Below are 21,812 nucleotides of genomic sequence, written 5' to 3' on the forward strand. Positions count from 1 at the left end.
GGCAAGTGACTGGATGCCAATCAGACTTTTTTTTTTTTTTCAGATAGATATTTATTTTTGCATGAAGAAGTAGGCTCCTGTTGCTTTTCCTGTTGTGTTTGTCTGCCCTGGCACAGAAGAATCACTATGGTTCTTAAAAAAAATAAAATAAAATGCACCACTGAAATCTGGAAATCCATGTTGATTGCCATGAAGCTCAGAATTTGGTCTTCATTTCTACATGTCTCTGAGTTGTAAAACTCATTGAGCCATGAAGCGTACAACTTGTTGCCTCATCAGGCTTTCAAATTCAGTGGAAAAGACTGAATAAATGAAAATTCTATTTTTATTTATATATATACACACACACCCCCTCACATGCATTTCAAAGGCTCTGCTTTAAAGCAAAGGGTAATATGCCTTTTAAGACATTCAAGCTTTATGATCCAGAATTAATTTCTAATGTGAAAAGTATGCATCTTCTACCAAGCATACTGACGAGGAAGAAGCTTTAATTCCTGTATTTGACTTACCTCAGCCAGATGTGCAAGGAGAGCAATACTTTGTACTGTTTTACCCAGACCCATTTCATCTGCCAGGATTCCATTGATGCCCTGCAAAAGATCCATAAATGAACACCTTCACCTCACCACTTTTTAATCCATACAGGACTAGCAGAGCAGTTGCCACTGAATTTAGGGGGAGCAGCCCCACTGTGACACCTCTGAAACACCTTATTGTGTCTTACGTCTTCTACTAAGAGTTCAATTACCTCAACTGCACTTTCATTCCTCAGTCTGTTTTTTCCCTCCACCTGTCTGCACTTTGCAATCCCCCTGTGACAGGGTACGCACACAAGGACAAGGCTGCCTGCCTGCAGTTTACCAGCTGACCCAAGCCTGAAACAGTGCGCAGCTCTCTCAGTGCATAATCTAAGTCATAAATAGTTGTATAAAAATTCACATAAAGAACCTTTAACTTAATGCCCCATTGAAAGTTGTTAAATCATGAACACTGATTATGTGGCTTACATAACATCTTCCTTTCTTGTACAGACATTACAGATTGAGTATAACCTGTCTATTTGTAAAACGGATTTTTTTGACCAATTTTAGTGACTTGAACAACCCTAGAAGTTTTAAGAATTTCCAAGATGTACTAAGATACCTGCTCATATAGGTTGGCCAGCCAATTCATGCCTTTCAGTTGATAACCCTTCAGTTTTCCATTAAAAATGGTAGGCTGTGGAATATCTTCTCCCGCTCGGATAGATGGATTTGCTAAACTGTAGCTCTCTCCAAAGCCAGTACCAGACTTGTTAGCAGCCCGTAAAGCAGCTGCCCGACTCTCCTTTGCATCTTCATCAAATGATCGGGTCTAAACAGGAAGATGAAACTATGCATAAGATGATGAACAACTTGACAAGAAACTGTACGGTAAAGGGCTTTACATTTCACATTAAGGTACAGGATTTCTGCCAGAGACTAAAAGAAAACAAGCCTGTTCCTATAGTCCAAATCTTTATATCCTAGTTTTCTACCTGTTTAGCACAGGAAGTGCCAACAGAATTAAATCCAAATCTGGCACCTGGAATTAAACAAACCTATTTCACTGAACTGCTATGAAAGATACCAGTTCTGTGTCCTCTACTGATTACTCTGCTTTCTCAACTACTTCATGGTTCAAAAAAATACATACCCGGGCCTGATGAATCTGGTAAGCATCCTCAGCATTCTTCAGAGCTTGGGCCTTGTAATAGTTACTGTCTGAAAACAACATCTCCATGTTAGAGCTCCGCAGCAGTAACTACAGTAATTATAGCAGTGCTTCTTACACAGAAGGATTTTGTGCTTGAGACTGTAAGTTTGCACGATAATGTGCGGAGTACAGTATATTTCAGAAGAGTGAATGGGAAGCACTGTCGATTAATCACTTACCATAATCTTCTTGGGTGATGTTGACCACTACTCCTCCGCCAATATCAATCTGCCTTTGGGTAGAGCTGTCTTCCAGTTTGCGTAGGATTTCCTCCTGTATTCCATCATGTCCAATATCTCGTTTACGACTCATAAAATGGGCATATAATTCAGTTTGCGTGATCAGGAAGTTAAGTTTTCGTTGCTGTCTCTTAGCCTAAGAGAAGAGCATTTACAAAGAACAGATGAACGGGGAAAAAATACAGACAAAAGTTTAATGTTTAAAACATCATTAAACAGAAATTTTTTACTCTAACAATATATCAACAACTGATCTATCTGGATTATGTTACGCACATCGCTGTGACATCAAAATGCTAGTATACTAGTTGACACAGTAACACTGACCACCACCACAAACATCTGTACTAAAATATAAAATTGTTGCAAATGAAAAGTTCTTTTAAGTGCAGTAATCATGGCAAAGAACACCATAATCTAATGAAAGAAAGTTTGAATTTTTCAGTGTAAACAAAACTTTTAAAGACTGACAAAAATAAACAGTATTTTAGTGGTATACAGTAATAGAACTGAACAGTTAAAAAAATGCTCTTGTGACAACCTAACTTCAACATTCTGTTATTGATTAATAAAAAGAATTATGGTAGAATATGTGAAATACATCACGAGGTAATACAGTTGAGATATTATCATTGTTCAGTGTTGAGCAAGACATTGCAGAAACTGTTCATTCTTAGGTTCTGGTTAAAAAATGCTATAGCTAGAAGATGTCAATGAATCTAAGTCAGCTGAAACCTTCACAAAATGCTTATGAATTTGCAAGAATGAGAGGAACATAATAAATAAAAGCATACTTTAAGCACAAAACTAAACATAAGGTATTCTAAAGACTCAACCTTAGCTCATCACCGCACATGTAAGGTAACAACCACAAATCCACTACAGAGCTTTGGCAAGGAAGCTTTTTCTTACATTCAGCCCCTCTTGCTCCATAATGGAGTCCATGAAGCTGTCACTTGGCCAACAAAAGAGCAATCACAGAAAAAATTCCGTGCCCCATATAAAAATGACAGTATCAGTTTACAGCAGGGGAAAAAGAAGGAAGGAAAAAAAAAAAAAGACAGTTCAATGTGAATGAAAAGGTGGCTTGCCTTCTGGACCCAGAGTGATATACAAACCATCACAAAAGGCTGGCCCTTACCTGCACTGAGATAGGTATGTCTGACACACACTCTGCTTCTCTAATCCCTTCACTCACTTGTAAAGAATGCACGCAACTTGAAGGCCTTTTTTTTTTTTAAATCACCTCTAGCTAACATTAGAAGAATCATATAAAGAATTTTAAGATAGCAGAAGAAATAGGTGGGATATTGCTGACACAGAACAAATAACTGAATTTCATGGCTTGGATTTAGAAACTCGAGTTATCTGGTCACTTCTGTGCTTCCTCAACAGGTTAGTTATCAGCAATCTGTGGTTCTGCTGTACCTCTCTCATCTCCTCATCCAGCTTGCGTTGCTCCAGAGCCTCTTTCTCAGCTCGTTTGCGATGTTCTTTTTCCACCTTTTCATACTTTTTCCAATAGAGAAGCATCTCCTTGGTAAGACGACGTGCCCGTGGTAGCGTTTCCTTACAGTTTTTCTGGGCCTGGAGAGCAGCTCGACGTACCTCCCTCATGCACTGATGGGCAAGCTAGAGAGAAGTAAGATTTTGGAAACAGTGGTAAAGGGGGCAGATTAAAAAAAAAAAAACAAAACAGCAACGAACAACATCAAATTTAATTATAACCAAGTCTGATCCTTCAGAAGAGAAAAAACTGTGATACTTTACTCAGCAGTAATGCTTCTGAAATGGCATGAGAGAACATAAACTTCCAAAAACCTCCAAGATGGTGAAGACAAAACCTGAAGACAGTTCCAGCGTGGCACGGCACTGAAAGGACTGATCTGGTGGGTAGGCTCCTGAAAGGGACTCAGCAGATCCAAGTTCAAGGCCTGCCTGCAACTCCGACTCACCTATTCCAGGCCCTTTCCTGGGGTTCTTTTCTCACTATTTTAATAAGGCTGCTGCAATAGCAGTCTTGGTGGAACACAGTCCCATTTACGTTAATACACTGAGAAGTGGGAGAGCATCCTACCGTTTTCCTACCATGTCATGAAGCAGCATAATACAATATATTTTTTCATTCTAGGATAAATAAATTAATGCCGTTGACATAATGATCAAAATTGCTGGGTTTGTTGGTTTTGACAGCGGTTTTTTCCTCTGCTAAAATCTGCACATCAACAATTCTAACACACAGGTTTCAAATGATCAAACGAAACAAAGAAAAAAAAGTGGAATTTCAAACCCTGTAAGTCAGCTGCATCACTTACTTGCTAAAATGCAGTTTGTGATCCCTACAAGTACAATAATCACAGGCCATCGGCCCAGACATCACAAAGCAATCCAGTCGGCTGGCTAAGGAGGACCATAGGAGAGAACCTACCTACAGCAAAGCTTCTTAGGCATATACGCATGCAGGTCCTGTTTTCTGCATCCTTTAAACAGAAAATACTCCCTTTTCTTGAGAACATATATACAGAATAGAAAATTTTCGACATCTTCTTGTCTCGGGTGATTCCCAGCCATATATTTGACTACCTTTTCATTAGCCATACAAATGAATTAGACACTTGAGTGTAACACTTGAAAAATGCTCAGAAAGCCATTACCAAGTGTTCTTAAATAACTCCTTCTAGGTGGAAACAATGACGTTTCTCAGAGAAGACTCTGATACGTTCCTTTTGCAATCACTTAAGCAAAAAATTGTTCTATTTTTAATCTCAGCTCCTATATATTTATGTAAATTAACAGATTTAATATTCCAAGAGCCCCTTTGATTTAAACAAGAATGCTTAAACCATCAAGTTCTAGCTAGCAGATAGACAGGCAGTTCAAAAGCCAAAGTGTACTGAAGTCATTAATTTACTATCAAAGACCAGTAAATTAAAAATGTACCAACTAAATCTTAAAAAAGCCAAAAAGATCTCATGGAAGAAATCCATGTTGTTCGTTTCATCCTTTGCTTACAAAATATGCCAAAAATGACACATCTAAAAAACCGAAAAGCCTTATACTAAATGACAAATTACTTCTATACAGTGCTTTCTCCTATATGCCCTGCTAGCATAGTCCGTATTGTAAGAAATGGAAGAAACTTAAAGAGGTTACAGTTTGCTTATCACATCCAGTACAAGTACCAGTGTAAAGCTAAACAACACTTACCTTTTTGCTGTTGGTTAGGAAAAGGTTGCGGGCTGAGGCTTTTTGTTTGTATGCCTATAAAAGAATACCATCTTAAAATTAGTTAAAGGGTAATGGCTTCACAGTAAGATCACTATCCAGTCCTCAGCAGATAAACATGCCAACTTCAGCCTTGTACACTACTGTGTAGCTGGGTACAGGTACTGTATGTGGTTTTTATTCTGACCAAAACAGCTTTCCATTCTTAATTACTGAAGGCATACATAAACGTGTTCCAACTCCTGAAGGAAGCATGTAAAAACTCCTCATTTTCCAGGATCATTTCTTTAATTACTACTATTGCAAAGCAGGGTTCTCCTACTTCACTGTTACCACTGAAGTAAACAACAAAAATTTCCACTGTTTCCCAAAGATGTTAAGAATAATGTGCAATTAATTCTTAAGAGTTAATGTTCTTCACATGATCAAAATCAGTCTTGAAAATATAAGGTCTATCACACTGCACATATTCTTTCCCTGGCTTGTAAGTTCACAGAGGATGATGCAGCCATCACTCATATTCAATTTCCTAGAATTCGAAGTCTGTTAACTGTGAACTCCAAAAAGCAGGTTGTAATGTCCACTCCAACCATATCTCAGAAAACCAGCAAGTGTAAATCCAGCTTTCTATTTCAAATGTGCCTGAAGCTTGTCCTGTAAACGATACACTCTTCCCTAGACTGTTTCTGAAATAAGCTTCAAAACCCACGCAAGCTACAACGATTGAAACATTCCTTTCCCAAACTTTATGTAAAAGCTAGATACTGGTTTGCTCTATCCTGTACATTAGCAGGAGTACCTGCTACAGCTTACTGTACTGTTAATAGAAAAAGGCTGGATAGCCAAACAAAAGCAGTGGCAAAGCACTGCATGATCACTCGGATATCACCGGTGATAAAAAATTCAAATACACGTCGCTTACGGATTACCGAATATCAGTTTGGTCATTAATGACCACCAGAAAAAGCAGGCCTTACTTCACTCTGTTTTTCCAAGTGCCAGCTCCCTACTAAGTTAATTTTTTATCTGACTGCCTTGCTGTGTTCATTGACCTAGAGCCATTAGTCAAGCTCACCTTTGGCAACTCCTTTTTAACAATGCTGAGCCACACCTTCCGCCGACGTGCATTAAGTTGCTCGATAGTCAAATGCTTTTTCTTGGACCCAGGTGGTGGTGTATCATGAGAAAACTTGGCAAAAACTTTGGTCTGGTGATGATGGCGTCGCGGTGACTCCTCTGAAGAGAGTTCTTCATCCCGTCTCCTCTTTTTCTTTACTTTTTTCAACTTGCCTGCATGGCAACAATGATCATAAAAATAAATTAATTTTCCTGGTTTTGGAACACACTTAGTCAGGTATCTTTCCTTGAGTAAACTATCCTAGTCAATTTATGTGTGGAACCAACCAAAAAGCCAAACTTATCAGTGTTTGCCAATTCTGATACCATCCACTTATCATAAATTAGAAATCTTCTCATTACTTTATAGCGGAAAGATTTTCCTGTTTCATAAAAAGGGTGGTGAAATGCAATTTTTCCACCCAGGGAAACACACCTTAGGAATCAAAATGTCTGGGACTTGATGCAATATTTCTTGAATTGTGGTAAAGTTCTACTTAAAGACATATAAAAGTAAGACATACAAAGGTAACAACATTAGCGTTTGGTAGGGTAAGTATTAAACAAAACTTCTCAGTAGCTGAAAGAGATTGGCACGTTACCATGTATTAGAGATACCAGCTTTCAGAAGAAATTGGTACTGGATCAGATGCAAATCACATTTTTGTGAGTATGCAAAATCATGGATACTTCAAGATTAGTGGAGAGAGACAAAAAAACCAAAACCACAGTCACAAGGAACTTGCAGAAAGATAGGAAGGAAGAAAGCCCAAAACAGGCCCCTATAAAAAACAGCTCAAAACTTAAGTACTTGCACTGGAGAGAATTCACCTTACTGTGACAGTTCATAGCCTTTTCTTCCTGCTTCCTTACAGATTTATGCTGCTACCAGCTCGATCAAGAAAGGAAATGGCACTTCCTGGCAAACATGCATCTGAGAAACTCCAGCTGAGAGGTTACAGAAGTAATTCTATTTTAACTCACACTGGGCATCAATTCTGAGTTACCTCTGTTTCCAGAAAACACTTTCAGTCCCTATCATTTCTTATTCACTAAAATTGCATATTGAGGAATAACTGCAGCAGGTACTGGAGAAGTTCTTGCATTTTTCAAGGAACCATCATGTTTCCAAAAAACTCTGAGTAAATGGACCATGATATACAATGGCATTTATGGATTTTGAAGCAATGAATAAAGCTCTAAGGTATTCACTGTGTTAACTCCTTCATTCTAGATTCAGAGGCCCACAAAGAAAATCTAAAGCCACGAACTCTCAATTCACACTTCTTTTTTTTCCACTCTAGCTTTCTAGAAGCCAGAAGATAAAGCACAGTATGTCCTGAAGATTTTTTCATTGACAGAACTGGCTATTTCAATGCAAAACCCTAAAGTTTGAAACATCTATGTTTATTCAAAGGAAATGATGTAGGAAAGAAGTTTAATCACAGCAACCATTGTAAAACACAAGGTTAGCAAATTTACCTTTTAATTTTTTCTCTTCTTTAAACTTCTTTTTCTTGGGCCCTAGCAGGTGGCGCTGCTGCTCGTAGTAAGGATCATGCGTTGACAGCAGTCCTGCACTGTAGTATTGATATTGCTGCAACTGAAGTGGTTGTAAATGAGCACAGGAGTGCAAAACATACAGCAGATAACAGAGATAGCAGGTAAAAAAGTTCAGATCTTGATCACAGAGGAGAGATCAGAAAACATACACCTCTCCATACTTAGCATTGTTATCAAGGATCATACAGTGTCCAAAGTGAAACCACTGCTCCCAGAGGTGGCCTCCAAGTCCTGCACAGGGAGCCAAGCCCACCAGGTAAGGCAGGAAGAGCAGGCAGTGAAATTTACACTTCCAAGCACACTGCTCTATCTGTTCCGTATGGGTCCTGCCCAGCAAGGCAGCATGTAGTGATCCAATTATGGTCCTCTTACTGGTGTTGCTTGCATTCCCAAATGACATACATGTTCTACTTCATCATTCCAAGCGATGTAAAAGGATGGGTTTAGATAGGAGGCATTTAAAAGATTTCCACAAGGACAAACAATTTGAACATTCAGATGGTTAAGCAAAAATACAGCTGCCTCAGCTTCCCCCCACCCCAAATTATCAAAAAATTCAGTATATTCCCAGCATAATATTTCAGCTGAATAAAAGAACTATACACAGGTTACACATAAACAGGCAAATTAAAGACAGCACAGGTCAGAAATTAACAATTTAAAACCTAAGCATACTATTAAGTTAACGAAAGATTTTTGAAAGGGGAGAACATCAGCATAAACATATTTTTTTGGACAGATGTGTTTCCCCCACTCATAACTGTGTACTGCTGATCTGACAATACCCCGGTTATTCCCACTGGGTATTATTTCTTACTAGTCTGGAAATAAATACTTGTGTAAAACCTAACAAAAATTATGACCTGTGTAAAAATTGGGTGTATGGCTATTTGTGTAGTTATGTAGTATTTCAAGACACTAATACAATCTCAGTTTAGAACTTAACAAGTAAAGGGAGGAAGTGGACAGAATCAAAGACCCGAGTGGGAAAATATTTCTTCACTCTTCTGGAGAAATTTCAAAAGAATATGCAACAAGAAGACAAATTTAATTTCAGAGACATCCTCTGATAGCAGAATAGGATGACTTCCTTCACCTGAGACTACTTTCTGGTGCGATTCAAAACAGCAACGAAAATAATTTCTGCAAAAGTTCTTATAAATTTGAAGAAATATATCATTATAAACAAAACGGTCATAGAATGTGGCCTAATAATAACAAAAATATAGAAATGTGGCAGACTATTTTCTTATAAGAAGGGAAAAAAGAGAATATGAGAAGAAAACCCAAAATAAAAAAGAAAAGCAAGAAAGAAAAATGTGAAGCAAACTCCCAAAGATCGACAGGAAACAGTAAGGAGAGTTAGGAATTCCCTTTCAAGAATGTAAACACTGCCTTCCTACTCATCACTTCAACGATGATGCAAGTATACTGCTTTAGGTTTAAATATAAATTTTAGTCTTGAACAGCAGCTACTACACGTATTAGAATTTAACCCACAGCACCTCAGTTTTCATACATATGTTATCCAAATCTTGCATTCTAGCGCCCTATATTTGCTCTAGTCACTGGGACGGAGCATTGCGGAAGCTCTATGTAACACCTGTGCCAGTACTAGCTACATAAATTATTGACAGATTCTCAGCATAAGGCATCAACAGCTTTTCGGTCTGTATGTAATTAAACAAGCCTTCTCTGCAACCAATGTTAAAACTGTTCTAGTCTACTTAACAGGATGTTTTCCAATCCACAAAACCTTATGTTTTTCGATAAAAATATAAGAGCAGTTAAAATAATGCAGTTACAGGAAAGAATAAAAATCAAGGAAATGTAAAAATTCTGGATTTTTACCTCTTTGTCTTTGCTGTATTTGCTTTGATGCAGTTTCTTATATTTGTGTAATCGCAGCATATTGTGAAGTTCCTCCCTTGAAAGGGAAAATTCGTCCTCCTCTCCGTCCTCATCACTTGGTGAATCTGTGTCACTGGAGTCATCACTCAGAAGGATACTCTAACAAGAATAAATGGGAATTACTTCAATAATTGCAAGTCCCTGAACTGAACTGTTTATTACGCAAAGCACTCTTGAGCTTTTATCGAATAAAGGGCTGTGGGTCTGGCCCAGCAACGATACTGAGTGTTTACAAAGCATCTTCCATCTGAAACGCCTCAAATGGAAAATCTTTTTCTGAGGTACAGTACTCTGTAGCAGTGAATCCAATACACACGTTCTGATCTGAGGGAGGTAGTTTTCTGCTAGTTTCATCACAGTTAAGTCATTTTAGAATCCACTTTCTGGTCTCAGACAAGCGGCAGCAAGAAAACCCAGGATATACCAGTAGGGGCACTTTGTTATGTATGGTTCCAAGTGCTTTCCTGCCCCATTTGTAGTTTATCCTGCTACTCTGCCCCTTCCACCAGCATTAGCTGTAGCAGGTTTGGCTCTTGTCAGACCTCTTGGCAACCTGTTGCTGCTAACTACACAAGGCCACAGTACAATAAAAACACAAAGGTGGCATAAAGCCACCATTCCACTCTCTCCTTCCATCCTTGTTTGGACCCTGTCCTGAGTTCATCATAGAAACAAATTTTCAAGGGAGTCCCAAACATCCATGTAATACAGTTCATAATAGATAATTTTTTAATTTTGACAGCGTACTAAAATTACTTCAAGATTCTGAATGTATACTCACCGTGAAATTTAACTAAAATGCTGCTGCTAACCAAAATTGAAATGCTTACCGTCCATTTTGCTACACAATGAAAATGAAAGCCTCAAATCTACAAAGACTATAATTCTGTTTTGTTCTACCCAAAGTCTAATACAATATTCGTTATCAGCCATCACATACTCTTCTTTCTTTCCATTTCCAAGATGAGAAGCCTCTGCAGAATGTACTTGTTGCTTTGGTAAGTGTTTTTTCTCAATGAAAAAAAAACCAACCCAACCAAAAAACCCCAGCCAATCAAACCCCCAAAAAACCCATTTCTTTCCTCTTAGCAAGGGACCATAGCTCCAGTTACCTCAAAAAAAACCAACACCCAAACCAAAAAAAAAAAAAACCAAAAAACAAAGTGCAGCAAACAACCACCCAATACAGAACAAGACCAAAGAATTCATTTGCAGCCCTCTAGCCCTCTTTTCAGCAACACAAAATATTACCACAGCTTTCTATCACCTTATGCTACACCTTTTATTTCTATCACCTTTTAGTGGGAGATTTTGCATCAACTAAATTGCATCACGTGATTTAAAGCAGCTCTTAAAACACATTAGTCTAGCTTCCTGAACTCTCCGTAGCACGTGTAAAGTAAAACTAAATGGACTACGGAGAACAAACTTACTGTAAACTTACTGTATTGGGAAAAAGTATTTGTGATAATTTGTGGCAATGCTTTGACCACTGCTCAACTTTCTTGCCGTCATCTCCTTGCTTATGTTTCTACACCACGACCTACATCAGACAACACGATGGAATTGCTCACTGCTGTCTACAAGGTGCTGACTGAAACTCCAGTCACAGATGTCACAATAGCTGCATTCTTTCCAACATTCTTACCTTCAGCCACTTTCTGCTTTTCTTCAGTTTGGAAAAGTTATACAAGCTCCCTTTTTCAGACTTTGGTTCTGTTTAGAGAAAAAATAAAGTTCTTAAGAAATACTGCTTTTCCCAGCTTATCCCAAAGAAAGCAAAGATTCAACCTAGCGCCTGCCTACCTGGCTGCAGTACTCCATTCAGGGAATGTGTGTTCAGCATCCCGGAATTCCCTGCTCCAGAAGACTCCCCAAGCAAAGAGTTTGGAGGCTCTTCCTTAACTTGCATCAGGGGATCCCCAGACTGAGGCAGCAAAGGATTGTCATCCAATCCATCTTCACTTTCATCACTGCAAGGCAACATGTAATGTGGTGACAATGAAAGGAAAAATACTCAAAAGAGAAGACACCCACACGACTTTCTTACATGTGGCCATTGTCTCAATTCTCAAACCTTGAGACAAGCTTCAGATATAATTTTACACATTAGAAATATTGCTGTTAATAATTTCCCATCAACCCCTCAGCAGTAGTTAATCATCAGACCGGCCTGGCTATGCCATCAACCTGCACCTTCAGCCTTTAACTAGGTATCTAATTTGAGAAGCATGAAATAAGCAAGAAACTAACATCAAGTCCTCAGCACTACTGACTACTGTATATGTGAGAACTATGAAACTATATTTTTTCTACTCCTTGAGTGGGTCTTATTTCATGCTTGTAAATACACCTGTTTTCTGTTACCTATACAGTTATCAGTTCTGTAACTCTACAATTCCAAAACAACGATGAAATTAAATGTAAACTGTTCCAGGACAGAAACGTACCCTGATGACTCGCTTCTCATGGCTACAACTTACTTTACATAAAAACTCTGCATCTCACCAGTCTCTGCATTTCGCTTCTGGCCACAGGCCAAGTCCCTGAAAAATCAACTTTGTGTTTCTTCCTCCTACTTTTTGCAGGCAGTTTTGGGCACTCAGCTATGCAAGAAAGCTTTAAAACATTGTGCTCATTTGTACATGGGCTGGCAACATACTGAATTATTAGTGCCAGGTAGAAGAAGCACAGTCCAAAACCTTTAAAGGAGCGGAGTTTATAATGAACAAGTCACTACTAAATCCTTAATGTGGTGTGGCCTTCGAACGATATAATAAAAATGCTTCTCTTTCCTTATGTCCCCAAGGAAAAACAGAAAAGGTTTTGGTACCTGGATATACTCCTGTTAAAAATGGCAGATGTCTGTCGTAAAAACTGATCCAGTTGCAGAGCTTTCTCCAGATATTGCAGATAAAGGGGTTTTGCCAGCTCCGAGCAGCTGCCATCCTCCCTGGCACCCAGCTCTGAGGCCATAGAACAAACTTCTCCTCATGCACAGGTGCCTCTGAACACGCAGCTGTCAAGAAGGAACAACAGACATCCTCACTACCACCTCTGAACGGAGGAACTCGGTGAGCAAGCACACCTCCTGCACCTGACACCAAATACTAGTGTCTCACAGAACACGTAACAGAGGTAGTCCTGGGCAAAAAGCTTAGGCTGCAGTTAACAGGTACATTAAACAATCAGAAATTCACACTAAACTTTCTATCACAATATTACAATAGCCAAAAATGCAATTCTTAAGGTTTCTGGTTTATGACGTGTGGGTGCCGTTCGAGAGGACAAGCATGGCACTGACCAAGCATGACAATCCAAGTGCCAACAGGGAAATGCAAGCGCAATGCAGCCAGTCCTTGAACATCTAAAGTAAACTTGCATCACTATTAAAGATAACATGTTTAACTCCAAACAGAGGGCAGCTGCCTATCATGAAAGCTGAATGAAAGCAATTAAATTATTTTTCTTAACTTGAATCACATATATAAACTTACTCCAAAAAGGAAGAACTACTGAAAATATTGTCCTTCTGTTGTTTTTACCATTCAGTTCATAGCTGTAGTCTACAGGATACTCCTAAGACTTTTCCTTTACTTTAAAGCAATACAACTCTCAGAGCACCCAAAACGTAGCTGCCACCTGTTGACAAACAAGCTACAAATACCGCACCAAAAAAAAAAAAATCTGTTCTAAAATTCATCTGTTATCTTTATTAAAGAAAAAGTAACACATAATTAGCAATGTGTTACATACTTCTTACACTTACCAATTTAGAACATACACTAGCTTTATGTTTTTTCAACTAGTAAAACCAGCCTGCCTGATTTTCACGTTTCATTTGTTCTAGGACTTTAGATTCTTAAAAAACCCACACACGCCCCCCGCAATATTTGCATCAAACACACTTTAGAAACAAAACTATCACAATATTTTATCCCTCTGTCAACTGCAGTTTTATTTTCCTTCAACTACAAAACATGTCGTTAACAATGGTTACCCTAATAGCTCTGTCAACTGGAATCTTGTTTTTCTTTGATTACAAAAGATGCCATCATCGTTATAACAATAGTAAGAAAGATAATTTTAAATTATTTCCAAAGTCACAGGTGTTAATGCATAAACAAAAGTGCTGTCAACACCCTAAATATGATAGTATTCACTTAATAAATAAATGCCTTTAGCTTTTGCTTCTGGTGGAGGACAAAAATAAAACCAGTCAGCTCTTGAAAGGCTTTGATTAATTGTTCTTCTGAAAGATCATTCTGATTTCTAACACTTCTTAAAAATACTACAAAACCTGAAGCAAACTTCGTATTAACTTACTACAACACATTTTATATTTGTTAAATTATTAAACTGTTAATAACTTAATTGTTTTAACCTTATATACACAAAAACACAGATTGAGTATCTGGTCTTCAAATTGTTCTCTCTTTCAATATACAGTCTAAAAACTAGCACCTAACTTCTTCCAAGTCTTTTGTCCTCAAAAATTATGGAACAGATTGAGAACTTCTGAAGTTACAAAAAACTATGACAAACAATTGCCACCTTGATACCGATGGCTGTGGCTGAACAACAGCAAATTTTATTACTTCATAATAAACACCTAGCCTTTATCCATACAGAATAAACAGCTGCCAGAAATTGTTAGGTAACAGCCCTCATTTAATTATTTTTTTTTAGACTGAAGCTATCTAGATTCAGGTTTCTATATGCTATATGCTAGACCTTCACAGAGCAGACGGCAACAGAATGATTGACCTCTCTTACCAAATACCCACTTCCAGCAGAAGTTAACAGACAGAACAAAGCACCTGAAAGCTTTCCCTATGGTAAGTGTATTAAGATTCATGTTTTCCATGAAACTTTCATCTGGATATGTCACATTGCTTAACAGCCATCTGGAAAAAAACAAACAACCCATCCTAAAATCAAAAACTGTCTGCCAAGAGACAGGGCTGTGAAGAAAGCAAAGAGGTTAGAAAACAAGAGAAAACATGAAACTTTTGTGTCTGGTTGAAGAAATCATTCAGAAAAGGATACCACGAAGGTGAAAGTGGTTTCCCTTCAGATCACCCTTAATAATGACAAACGCATATTACAGGAGCAAGATTCAATCCCTAGTACCATACCAGAAGACACAAGGTGATCCCTTTTATCACTCAATTTCAAAATGTATCTGTCAACGACAGAACGTGTTGGGTTAACATGGCATTATGCGACTTTCCCACCCAAACTGTCACGTGCAACCACTGTTTAATGATTTTACTCAGAACCACAAGGCATCTTTTACTTGTTTGCTCTTTGCAGAAAACCTCCCTCCCAAAACCCAACTCCTAGTGGCATGGCCTGTCCTAGAGGCATCGTGGGAAAGAAATGTGCCCCAATGGGCACAAAGCACACAGGATTTTACTGGGATTCACCCACTCCGCAGAAGCCAGCACGCCAAACACACTCTTTTGCCCCAGCGAGCCTTGCCCTCACAAAACTATACAAGCTTCACAGCAGAATAACAGGAAAGAATTAAGATAGATTTGAGGTCAAGTTTTTAATTGCAGGACAGCAAACAGGCTGGAGGCAAAACAAATACAATCATGTTCCTGATCTAAAATGAGTAACTGGATGCTTTTCTAGCTGCCCAGACGCACTTGCCCAAGTGCTGGTCCACATGGACCCGCCAGGCTGGATGAGTGCCTCTGCTCTGCTCAGGCAGCGGTGCTCATCTGGCTCCACGCTCACGTGGCCTCGGAGAGAACCAGAAGATTATTTCTTTGCTCGCAAGATATAAATGACCCTATGAAAAGAAGATGCTATCAGATGTGTTTAGTAATTAGAAAACTAAGCCATTTTCTCAGGAGTGGCTCACTGCTGCTGCACAGAGTTCCCAGACAAGTATAAAAAGCAAGTGCTAACACCCTCTGTCTGCAATGACTGCTGGTAACTGTAAAGAGTAGCTTTCATTCCATGTTTTAACATTAAATTTCCTTGTTGTGTACACTTAGCTGTGTTTTCACTTATAAAAGCTTAAAACAATTTAGAATGTGCACACACATGCTAAGTACCTGTATTGGCCATATTTTTTTCAGATACCTACGTTCCTAAATATTACTTCCCAGATCAGGAAGCCTTACATTTCAGCATTTAATAAAGACCTCCTTGTGCTGACATACTGTAAGTACCCTACATTTCAGCATTCAAAACAGACATTCTTTTTTTGCTTGTCTTCCTATTTTAATTGACCCACAAAGCTCCTGTACACACAAATTTAATTACTCTCATCCTAAGAAACAGTTACTCATCTGTATCCTGCCTACCAAATAAACAAACACAGAAGAGCTGAACAATATTCTTAAATGTACTAACACCACCCAAAACAAATTTAATAAGTGTTACACAGGCAAACTGAATAAAAAATAGCTCAGCCATTGAATTCAGCCTTTCATTTATTTATATGCTAACATCACCCAGTGCTTCTCTGCTGATCAAAGTAATACAGGAAGCTCAGATGCTTCTTTATTCTCTGTTCTTTTGTTCCCACTCTAGGTTTTAAGAAACAAAGGTATCCAATGGTAAAAACTCCCTGAATACTGAAGCGAGAGAAGATGGGAACAAACAAGTGAGAGGCACACCACAGCCCGATCCACTACAGCAGGTAGCGGTGTTCAGGACATCGGTTCAATTGATTTACACCCTAATGACATTCACTGCCATTTTTTAAACAAATCTATCCTTTTGCCTACTCAGTTTAAATAAGATTGCAGAAATACAGATTTTCAAAATGTTTTCATTACTGATGATACCATTTAGGTAAATACCTTACATGTTACAGATGGTGAAATGACTGGACACTGCAGAGTAATCCTTCTGCCATCATGACTTTCTGGCTGATATGAGCCAATTTTATGTTAAGTGTCAGTATCTAATTGAGCAGTTACTTGCTTTCTCCCTTCATCTCTCAAGTTATAACAGTTTAGTAAAACTGGCATTTGGAAATAGCTGCTGTGCTCACGGCAGATACTTTGAATCCTCTAACATCCCTACTTAATCAGAAGCTCACACTGAAACCACTGCATTGTATCATCTGGCCCTCCGAATTATTAAAAGCACAGGTAAAATATCATCAGCAGAATCTAGTTTAGTTCCATATATATCAACTTCATACAAATAACCTTCACAATCCTTTATTTTTTTTAAGATCTAAGTTCAGTTCTGAAGCAGCCTTCCTCACCCTGTTTTAAATCACACTGCTTAGTTCCATGTTAACATAGGTGTGGGGTTTCTTCACACTTTTTTCAAGTCTGCCCATTGTAACATCTAGGCAGTAAGTAAACACTCAGCACTGGAAAAGAATCCTCCAAGGATGTCCTCAGAGAGCAGTTATGTTTTATAACAAGGTTTCCAAGTTTTACACAGACCAACCTGCACCAACCAAACAGCAAAAACACTGCTGTCACGAAGCAGCTTACCTTTAAAAGCGGATTCTCCCAGTTTAAAGAAATATCTACGGGCTATTTCTGAATGAAGCACAACGAAGTTTTCACTACAGGTAACAGTTTAAAGCAGGAGCCCTGTAAGTGGCAAGCACAGTCTGGCACTTGTGCCAAGCTGCGAGCTAGAAAGGATTTGCTTTACACAGCTGTTTGAAATAGTACTTTTTCCTCCAGCAGTCTCTCTGTTTCGGCATCTCTACACCTCAGTTAAGGCCCAAAGGATCACTTTTTCTTCTCTCTATGCCCAGCACTAACATCAAACACCATAGTAACTAATGATAACAGCCACTGTCCTAGCTGAGGGCACAAACACAAGCTGCCATGGAGGCAAAAGGTACAACACAGCTGCTAATCCACAGTACCCCTGCTTAGCCTGTGACAAATGCAAGGCAAATCAGAGAGGTAAACCCAACTCCCTCTCACCTGTCACACGCTAAATGCATGGAGATGAAGCATTACTAGCTGGCAGGTGAGCACGCTCACTTGTTCCAGTGTTTCAGCCCAGAAAAGAAGAGTTTCTTACCTCTCCTCCACCCAGCTGGGGTGAGCATGCTGGCAAAACTTTCCAGCAGAAAAAAAACCTGAAATCCCAGTTGACACCCAGAAAGCATGTATTCCTCATATCTCCATTTACAGCACTGAACATTTTGTCCATAAAGCAGGATTAAGAACTGGGAGCAAGAATACAACCCGCTATCTTAGTTCCCTCACAATTTAGCAGTTTTCTGGTTTTGCACTCACACACAGTCTTTTCATGCTTTGCATTTTGACACCAACTTATTTAGAGAGATTTCCCAAACTGATACGAACACCTAGGACACTTCTCTTTCCTGAAGAAATTTACCATTGAGACATACAACTCTCATCAGAATAGCAGAATACCATAACAATTTCCTGTAGTAACATCTCCAGAATAACCCCTGACGCAAACGTACATATCCACATGTAAGGTTCAGTCAAGATCTGTATGGAAAACTACTGTACATTAGTACAGTAATACTGGTGAGGCATATTTTTGTCAGATTTCTTTATAAGCATGTAATCGCTAATACAAACAATTGCAGTGGCATAAAAAACTTGAAGAGGTGTTTTGCCTGGAGGAGAATTACACACTTCTTTCTCCCCTCACATCTTAGCTTGCTTTGATAAATGTGTAGTTACACTGACAACCATTTCCAAAGCACACTATCTACCAGGTCTTAGAGTGAAACATAATCCCTCATCTAGTCTTTTCTTATGGAAGCGTCTTAAATATAACTTTAATACACAAGAAATTATTGCTTTAAAAAAAAGCAGATATGATATTCCATATGAACCTACAGTCCTCAGTCTCCGCTAAACTCGAGCTGAATGAATAAAAGACAGTAACAATTGACTTTAAAAAAATATCAATTTGAAATTAAAAAGAAGCCATTTTAATTGCTTTTCTGAGTAATGAAATCTAGTTAAAACTAGATACTGTCCCATATACAGTACTCTACCTCACTGTTTTGCTTTTGTGGTAAGGTTTTATATTGTTTTCAAGGAATGAAACAGCACTTCATTGATCTCTGTTCCACCTTTTAATTGCTTTTATATACAGAGAAGACAAGCCAGTGAGGAACGGGTTCCGAATTTCCCAACTGCCCAAGTAACAGTCACAGAAAGGGCCTCATTTATTATTTAACAAAATTATTTATTTAACAAAAATTATTATTTAACAAAAAAACCCACAAACACTCAAAAAACCTATACTGCTCTGCAAAAAACTCATCAGAAACATGTAAGCAAACGACAGCATACCTTAAAACATACCAAACACAAAAGTTGGCACGTCATTGCTCTGCTTCCGTGTCTAAACTAACAGAAAAAACAAACCTAACTATTTAATTATTCAGTTATAGTAGGTCTTGTCCCAGAAGGGCAGTTAATAGTGTTTATGGAGACCTCTTGACAATACATCCATACTCTGTTCCATGTAACAGCACCAGCTGCGACCCTCATGCATCGCCATTGCTTCGCTCCTCCTCTCTCCATGTACACAAAATACAAACTGCATGGATGGTTTCGGTTTTGTCTGGTTTTTACTCCCTCCACCCCAGACCATGAAAAGGGAACTACATCCAAGAAAGCTCTAAGAGGGCCACTTTCTTCTTGCCATCTAAAACAATCCCTAGCATGTAATTTAGCCTGTCAAATAGCAGGTTTATTACAGAGTTAGTTTACAGCTTAGTACATTATGCCCGAATGGCACAAAACTTGCTCATTTGAACAATCAAGAAATGCAAGGCAGTATTTAGCTTTAACGACATATATGTGAGAGACGAACTGAAAGGGAATTACAGGGAATATCCTTAAACATCAGGAAAAGGTTTAAGCTACAGCCCTACTTCTTGTACTTTTTCCTTCACGATCTTACCAACCTCAGAATGTTACGACATACTCCTCTATGTGTATGTTAAAGGAACGACAGCGCGAATACAGCATTTCTGATGCATGGAAGTTAAAGACAGACGAGTGTTGGTCACACACAGGTGTACCAGATGTGCGGTACGAATCCAGGCAGTAGGTTTGTTCATATGAGGAAACTAGAATTCTGGTAACGCACACGAAGACATGTCACTATGCAAAGGGATGGACCCGCACCGTTTTCTTCACGCAGAGAAGAAAATGAAGGCATTTCTTATTTTCGGCTACGACAGCGTGGAGAGGGAGCTGGACCACGCGCGATCGGCAGGAGGGCACGCGCTGCCCGGTGACACCGGGCCGGGCCCCGCCGCACACACCGCCTCACGCCGCAGCGGCCGCGCGCCCGGCAGACGCCCATCACCGGCCCCGGGCCGCCTCCGAGCCCCGGCCCTGCGTGACGCGACCGGCGGGGCTGCCCGGGGTCCGCCTCCCCCCGGCGGCGGGCACGGCCGCAGGCCCGGAGCGGCGAGGGCGGGCCCTCGGGGCGGCCAGCACCCACAAACCTGAGCGGGGCCGCTCCCGCCCCGCACCCCGTGGGGCCGCCCCTCCCCGGCCGGTCCCCGCAGGGCGGCCCGGCAGCCCCGCTCCCGCTGAGGCGGCCCTTGCCAGCCCGGCTGCCCGTGTGGCGACTGCGCTCTCCGTGTGGCGGCTCGGCAGCCCCCCGCCCGGGCCCGCGGCCCCTCCCGGGCCCGCGGCCCCCGCGCGCACGCGCCGCCTCCCCCCTGTTCCCCCCCGCGCCCCCCCCCGCGGCGCACGTGCGCCCGCAGGTGCACGCAACCGCCTCCCCCTCCCCCCTCCCCGTCACCCCCCATAGCGGGGGCCCGGCGGCCACCCCGCTCCGGGCAGAGGGGGGAGGCGCGGCTCCCGCCGCCGGTGTCTCGGGGCGCATCCGGCGGGCAGGGCGGGGAAGGGGCCTGTCCCTTTAAGAAGAGGCCCGGCTGCTGCGGCCGCCGCCGCTTAGCGGGGGGTGTGTGTGCGAAGCCGCGGCCTGCCCCGACGGGGCCCCGCTACCGCCTGTGGTAGCCCCGGCCCCACATGTCCTTGCCCGGTCGCCGCGGTGGCTCACCTGGGTAGTGGGTCCGGCGGCGGCGCGGCGGCGGCGGCGGCGGGGGGCTGGGGGTGTCTCCTGGGCTGGCTCCCCGCTCGCTCCACCCGGCCTCTCGCCCCGCGTTGCTGGGGCTGGCGCTGCCTGTCTCCTGCCGCGGGGCGCTCTCGACTCCTGCCTCGCCAAGATGGCGCCCGCGCTGCTGCTGAGGAGGAGGCGGCGGCTGCGGGCGCTGGGACGGCGGCGGCGGCCACTTTCGCTCACTGAGAGGAGAGGAGCAGGGACACGGGGAGCCATGGCGGGGGGGAGGAGAGGCGCCATGGCCAGGCCTGAACAATCGAGCCCCGCATACCTCCCCGCCACCCCGGGCCCGCGCCCCGGGGCTGCCGTCCCGCTGGCGTCGCCGCAGCCGCCCCACGGTCTCTGGCCCCGCGCGGCGGGCACCGTCCCCACACGCAGCTCGCGGGGGGCCCGCTCCCATCGATGCGCTCTCGCAGTCGATTGGTAGAGTCTGACAGTGACGGAAATTGCCGAAGGGACTCGGCCGAAGCGGCCGGGTAAGCTCGCAAGTCTCGCGCGAGGCGGAGCGGGATCTCGCGATGCCAGCGCGGGGGAGGTGGCGGTGCACCGGAAGTGACGCGCTCTCGCCCTTGAGCCGCCGGAAGGGCGGCGGGGCGCGGGGGGAGCGGGCAGTGTCTGGCCGCGGGCAGGGCCTCCCGCGGGCCGGGGCGGGCGCTGGGCCCCTGCAGCCCCGCACCCTAGGGCCGGGGCGCAGCGGGGTGGCCCCCTGGCACCGCGCAGGAGGCGGCGTGGGCCCGGCCCCCCCGCCCCCGCGGCTGGCGGGAGCGTTGTGCTGCGGGGGGCGCCGGGAGCGGGCCGCCGCCGTGGGTAGCAGTAGCGCGGCCGCAGCGGGGGTGCTCGGCGGAGCTACGTGCGCTCTGCCACGCTCCCTCAGTCGTGCGGGGGAGTTGCATCACAGAGCTCAGGATGGAGTAGGACTGAAAGTTAGTAGTGAGGAGCAGCCGTGTAACA

The 21,812-nt window shown here is 42.1% G+C and overlaps 1 protein-coding gene across 4 annotated transcripts in view; it reads right to left on the bottom strand.

The window, feature by feature from the left end:
* Positions 1 to 21,180, bottom strand: part of INO80 (INO80 complex ATPase subunit) — a 67,406-nt gene extending 46,226 nt beyond the window's left edge. The window contains exons 1-13 of one of the 4 annotated variants that reach the window (XM_037394046.1): positions 20,802 to 21,180; positions 12,625 to 12,810; positions 11,598 to 11,764; positions 11,440 to 11,507; positions 9,732 to 9,890; positions 7,800 to 7,920; positions 6,277 to 6,491; positions 5,184 to 5,237; positions 3,405 to 3,608; positions 1,917 to 2,112; positions 1,678 to 1,745; positions 1,147 to 1,356; positions 513 to 593 (exon numbers count right to left, since the gene is read on the bottom strand). In XM_037394046.1, coding sequence (XP_037249943.1) covers positions 513 to 593; positions 1,147 to 1,356; positions 1,678 to 1,745; positions 1,917 to 2,112; positions 3,405 to 3,608; positions 5,184 to 5,237; positions 6,277 to 6,491; positions 7,800 to 7,920; positions 9,732 to 9,890; positions 11,440 to 11,507; positions 11,598 to 11,764; positions 12,625 to 12,767 — 1,686 coding nt within the window. In that variant the 5' untranslated portion in view covers positions 12,768 to 12,810; positions 20,802 to 21,180. Of the gene's footprint in view, positions 1 to 512; positions 594 to 1,146; positions 1,357 to 1,677; positions 1,746 to 1,916; positions 2,113 to 3,404; positions 3,609 to 5,183; positions 5,238 to 6,276; positions 6,492 to 7,799; positions 7,921 to 9,731; positions 9,891 to 11,439; positions 11,508 to 11,597; positions 11,765 to 12,624; positions 12,811 to 14,567; positions 20,362 to 20,801 lie in introns of those variants that run through there. The other 3 variants (XM_037394047.1, XM_037394045.1, XM_037394044.1) reach the window with 3 other exon arrangements.
* Positions 21,181 to 21,812: the final 632 nt, after the last annotated feature.

This window comes from Falco rusticolus, chromosome 7 (assembly GCF_015220075.1).
Source record: "Falco rusticolus isolate bFalRus1 chromosome 7, bFalRus1.pri, whole genome shotgun sequence".
NCBI lineage: Eukaryota > Metazoa > Chordata > Aves > Falconiformes > Falconidae > Falco > Falco rusticolus.